This window comes from Argiope bruennichi, chromosome 3, assembly GCF_947563725.1.
Source record: "Argiope bruennichi chromosome 3, qqArgBrue1.1, whole genome shotgun sequence".
NCBI classification, from domain to species: Eukaryota; Metazoa; Arthropoda; class Arachnida; order Araneae; family Araneidae; genus Argiope; species Argiope bruennichi.
Window position 1 is genome coordinate 17,641,628 of NC_079153.1, and position 6,389 is coordinate 17,648,016.

Sequence of the window (6,389 nt, forward strand, 5' to 3'; positions counted from 1 at the left end):
GTGCTTAAATTTGAAAGCCATTTTTAAGCACCTTAAAAGTGCTTAATTTTCAGAAAAGGTTCTTAAAAAATGCTAAATTTTCTTGTGAAGACAAAAAAAGTTTTTTGTTTTGTTTCCTCACAAGATAAAATATAATTCGAAATCATGGTCATAAAGGCTTGTTCACCGGATGTATTAAAAAAGGAAATCAGCAAAGGGGAAGTATTCCAGGGGTTCCAACACATATTAAGATAACGATTAATGATTCGTTTCTCCATCCTTTCCGGGTTTTTTTTTTTTCTTTTTTTTTTCGCTCCCTTTTTCTTCCACAATGTGAATTGTCATTTATTAAAATACTGGAATAATTATATGGAAGGAGCAGTACAAAATGCGTACTATGCCATACTTATAGCGAATGGGAAAACATTTCAGTTTTTAATGTTTTAGATGTTGAAGAATTTATTTAAGTTATGCCTGGTAAGTATATATGTAAAGTTTTATGTGTTAAAAAAATATGATCCGATCAATGGGAAATAGGAAAATAGCAGGATGAATTTAACGCGCCAAAACGATATATCGAACATGAAAAAAGCTGCTTTAGAAACACTAACATATTCAGTCATTCTCATTAATATTTCGTTTTGGAGCAATTGTTTGAACGACCTACTACAGGTATTCAGTGGTACTATATTGAATTGTAGTCAGTTGCGGTATGAAATTACGTTAGTCGATAAAATCCAGTAGAATGAAATTTTAATGACTTGAAGCCTTAATTTTTCAATGATCGTCATATCTTTCGCGGTATTTTTTTAATGTTCCCATTAGTTTGAACATTTTTATTTGTTGGACTGATTTTTCCAAATTTGCTTTGATTAAGAAAAAAAGAAAAGAAACTGCTGGATCTAGTATTTAAATATATATATATATATAAAAAATACATTTTTTTTTTCAGGATTTAGGTTCTATCATTTTATGATTTTTTTTTCTTTTTGTAACTCTTGTAGAAATGCTTTTCCCAATGAAATCTCTCTTTATATATAAAGTCTTGTCATGAGCAACGCCCAGTATAAAGCCATTGAAGTTATGAGCATGAAATTTGGAAAGTTATCTTTTGGGTATTAGAGGCACACTAAGAATGGATTTCTCAAACTTTTAATCATAGATATAATTTTAAATTAAATTTACTAACTAAAAAATATAATTTTAATGTGTTTCCATCATAACATCAAAGCATATTATCGCATAAAAATTATTTTAACACCTTTTTAACGGTTAAAAATAATGTAAATAAATAAATAATGAAAAAATAAAAAAATTGTTTGGTTGAATGCAATTTTTTTAATATTAATTTCTGAGAAATTAGTTTTGGATGCAATTCATAACAAAATTTTTTATTATAATGAAATTCAAAATGATATTGCTTCTTCAAATCGTTGAATTATATTATTCCGCAGCTGTTAAAATTGTAGTAAAAAGGAGAAAAATTGCTTTATTTGCTTTGATTTAAACTTAATTTTTATAGCATGTTCATTGAATAAAATTCTTCTTTTGTTCATTTTGAAGCAATGCGATGTATTGTCTCGTGTACAAAATTTAGTGAAAATATTGCAATCGTCAAAAAATTCGTACTCGAGATTTTAATAGATCTCCACGTTTCATACCTTCTTGACTGCGAAAACATATTTTCGAAAAATGTCTATCTGTGACGAAGATGGCACAAGAAACACTTTGAGCTAGATGGATGAAATTTGGTATATAGTCTTCACATCAAATTTGTAGATTTCGATCAAATTTTCAGCAACATCCGTTCAGAGGAAGTCTGTTTATCTGTCCGGCTGTTCGAATAAAAGTTAGCAATGTAATTACAAAACGAAGGGAGCTAGATAGCTAACATTTGGTGCACAGATTTAATATCTATTGTATAAACATCTGCCAAATTTTTAGCCAAATCCAACAAGAGATTCACCGCATGTTGGTCTGTTCTTTCATAAATATGGAAACGCGATAACTAAAAAATGTAGTGACTTAAATATATCAAATTTTGTAGGTAATTTTGTGACTACAAGTGAGGTAGGTAATTTTGTGACTACAATTATTTGAGTCAATTTTTTGTTTTAATCAATTGGGAAAAATGCGTCTAAAACCCAAATTCGCTTTTTGGATACTTTCAACCGCCTGTCAGAGATTATACAATTGATAGAATCAGTAAATTATTTAATTCACGCATGCTATTAATATTCCGTAACTATTGAACGCCAATGCCTCACAAGGCATTTCCTGGCAATATGCGAAAAACTTTTGGGAAGACGCTCTGGCTGATTTATTTCCGTTTTGCTTCTAACTGCAGAACTGATTTTTTGACTTAATTAATTTGTTTCCGTTATTTATGAAAACTAGGACTTGTTAAAGCATTTTATCTTCATCATAAAATATATATAACGTTTCTTCTGTAATTTTTTTAAGTAAGAATTTTTTCTTATAGGTAAAAAAGCAGGTTTTCATTAAATTTTAGGAATGTTAAACGTTCAAAAAAAGACTTACTACACTTTAGAAATAAAAGACGATAAGACAATTTCTTTTTAGTCTGATCATTTGTGAACGCTGCTATTATTTTCTATTAAAAATGATTTAAAAAAAAAAACATTTAGAACATGGCTTGTTCTATCATCAATTTCATGGGAGTTTTGCCAGTCGTATGATGATAGTCATACGAATGCTTTAGTTCTTAGCTTTATAAGATTGCAAATAAAATTACTTAATAGAATGAGTCAGTGCAGGGAGAAATATGCTCTTTTTATCCCAGCCATGTTGGATCTTAATTGTTGCTTATATAAAAATCAAATACAAAATCTGTGGCCATGCTGAGTTTCTACAACACTATCGACACTTTCAGAAATGCTGTATCTATCTGATATTTTATTTCTATTTTATGAAATGTTAAAAAAGCTCACAGATTTTTATTGTTAATCTTATAAAAATGATTTTTTTTTTTTTTCATTTTTATGCTTTTGCCAAATCCAAAAAAGGCATAATTTTACAATAGAAGATGATGGGAAAATACATAAATAAATATTAAAATTTAAAAAATAAGCATTAAAATTAATTTTTCATAATTTTTTTTCAATAAAAACAAAGCACTATTATAAAACAGAAAAAAATACTATGCTTAGAAAATACATAGTTTACGTATGCATACTTTACAAAGCGGCTAAAGTGCTTAAAAAGGGCTTAAAAGTGCTAAAGTGCTTAATTTTTGTAGCAGTTTCTCACTACCCACCCTGGAGAATCGATTAGAAAACAAATGTCATTTACCTTAAAAAAAATATTTTTTTTTCTTCAGAAAATCGGACAGTGTACAAAGCATATCGTATGTTTCTAAAAATTTTGAACCATCTGTCTGTGCATTCCATAATTTTAACACCTGCTTTCTATTTCTTTTTTTCGATTGTTTTTATTTCGATATCTCGATTGAGAATGTTTACTGATACTATTTTACTAATTTCAGTTGCTCTTTTTAATTACCAATATAAATACACCTCCATTAATTTATCATTATTAAAATCCAAAAATTTAAAACTTTTAGAAATTTTAAGATAAAAATAGTTATTTAAAATATTTTTTAAAGTTGAAATTTTATTTCTAATTATTTTAATACTTAAAAATTAAATTATAATTTAAGAATTGTATGAATGAACATAATTATTTTTACTTTAAAAAATAAGTTATAATTTATGTATTAAGATTAAAAATGTTTATTTTTCTGTACAAAAACTAGTGTCATATTAATTGAAGCCCTCTTTAAATTATAAATTTAATTTAAGTAATTCAGATTTGAAAACACTCGGAAACTAGTGTATTAAATTATTTCCTTGTTTTGAAGTACGTATTGATGAGAATGAAATGTTATCTTGCAGACAGGCTGCGGTTCAAAATTACTAAATCCCTTCCTAAAGATCCAACATATAACTTCAAAATGAGGTTTTAGTTTAACTAATCTAAACCAAATCTTATATCGCTATAAACTATTGACAAAAATTTTGTGAATTAATTAATTTTTTTTTGCCAAACAACATATCAGTGGTATGCGATCACTAATGGAAAACGCAGGATGAACACATTAATTAAAATAATTTTTCTCTCCATATGTGATATGAAGAGTTTAATTTTTGGACTGATTTTCATTTTGAAAATATTATTGAATTTTCACACACATGAATTCAGAATAAACTGATTTAAAATGTCAAAAAGCTATTAAAAAGCAGCGAGAGTGATTTCTCCAAAACTTTCATATACTCTGTAACAAAGGTGTTAATTCAGAGGGTGCTTTGCTTGGCATTGGCATATGAAAGTTACAAAATACGAATCTTTGGCGTGAATTTAGCTTTTCTACTGAATCTACCGTGTCATCCTTGGCGATTAAAACCTGGCATGCGGTCAAAAGTTTCCAAAAACCGAATATGAGTTTTATGCACGTTCTTCCCAACTTATTGAAACAAAAATGTGTCATAAAACTACACTCACAGTCGCAAAATCGTAAGTGACCATATTTATATATTTAAATCATTTTGTTTTTGAATTGTCGTGTTTACATGTTTCTGAAAGTACAGACCGACAGACTGTCAACTCTTTTTTGGGTTTAGCTCAAAATTTAGTAGTCGTCACTTAGCATGTTTTATTTCACTGACTCTCTTCGTTTTGTAGCTGTCGTGCTCTGTTATATTCGAACAACAGGATATACATACTTCTTCTGAACGAATTTGCCTTAAAATTTGTTAGAAATGTACAAATTTGGTTTTAAGCCTGTATGTCAAATTTCATCCTTTTGCTCAAAGAGTTTTTTAATTAACTTTGTCACAGACAGACGGTCATTTTCCAAAAATGATGCGTTTTTCGCACTCAGGGAGAAAGTAACATATTGCTTGCTTATTTTTACATGCTCATTCAAACCCATAAGAGGTAATCAAGGCTTCATGTTTAGAAGCATATAGCAGTGTTTTATATACTTCTAATTTTGCAACCCATAAAAATATTTACTCTGCATAAACATTTGGACTCCTATTGCTTGATTACAATTAATTGTTAAATTTCTTATACAAAATATCTTTTAGTTTTTACGACAGATTTTTCTTTTCAAGTAATTTAAAAAAGCAATAAATTTTTCAAAAAGTGCAAATGCAGACACCAAAGACAAACCAAACCAAAAATCAATCTCGTTCGCTAAGTAACTGATCATTTCTGTTTCAGTCCACTGCGCTCGTTGCTCGTATGAATATGTTTCTAAAGTTGAGTAAAATATATTTAACCGTATGTGACCATTGTAGAAGGATCTGAGGCAGAAGTCAGGATCCTTACATACATCTGTGAGACTTAATCTTGCTTTTGATAATTTCTCATTATAATACACAGACAAGCAAGATAAAGGGCAATTGCACACAGATCCATGACGGGACATCCTATCAAGTACATCATCTAAACAGCATGATTCCTCTCTAATCGAAAAATTGCACGGCCTTCTATTTTCCATAACGCTCAAAGTCTGGTCAATGCATTCACATTGCTCAATGTTCTTTTTTTGGATGCACGAGCGAATGCAAGCATTTTTACTTCTCATCGTATTATCCTTTGGGTCGTAGTTCACGCAGTGGTCTTTATATGGAGCTAGTAATCTGCGATGGACAGTTCGTTTCAGAGACACTGAATTTTCATAACCTGGAGTTATGAGAAAACCATCTTCATCCGGATTTGGATCTTCATTAGTTTCATGAATGAAAACTTTCGCACCTACGGTATGACTTATATTTAGATAAAAACCGTAATACAGATCTAATAATAAATGTAAACCACTTTTATATCCAAATTCTGTTGTTTTCAAAGGATCCCTTCCTTTTCGTTTTTTATTGAAAGTGATGCAATTTCCATAGCGGAAATTCGTGAAGTTGCTTAGATCAGACACAGAACAGATTTTGCCATTAAATGAGCACGTGTTCAGAAACACTGAAGGGTTTATTCCCATTTCGAACCGTTTGTGTTCTTCTAAGCTATAATAATGCATTAAGAACTTTAAAGCCATGTTATTACTTTCATTAGTTTCATTGGTTTGCTTTTGACAATATTGTAAATTTCGCCGTTCAGAATATACCAGTGGCGTACCTAGAAGATCGTTATCAGTTTTCTCTCTTATAGAAATACTGAACATTCTATTTAAATTGCATACTGTTACGGCAGGGAATTGCAGGCTGAGGTTATGTTCTATTCGAAAGTTAATAACGACTGGAAACTCCCAATACAATCGACCAAACTTATATACGTTATAAATGAATCCGATAAAGCTTCCAACAAGAATTAAAATCCATATAATGTGCAATCTAAATTGAATTGTTCGGGAAATAGTATGAGCAGAGGAATTATTG

At 29.6% G+C, this 6,389-nt stretch overlaps 1 protein-coding gene across 1 annotated transcript; it reads right to left on the minus strand.

Annotated features, from left to right (window-relative positions):
• Positions 1-2,146: 2,146 nt before the first annotated feature.
• On the minus strand, positions 2,147-6,049 carry LOC129962763 (degenerin unc-8-like). The gene is made up of 2 exons (XM_056076759.1): positions 5,173-6,049; positions 2,147-2,154 (listed from the first exon to the last, which is right to left on the minus strand). Exons 1-2 carry the CDS (start codon positions 6,047-6,049, stop codon positions 2,147-2,149), a joined length of 885 nt encoding a protein of 294 aa, XP_055932734.1.
• Between the last annotated feature and the right edge of the window lie 340 nt (positions 6,050-6,389).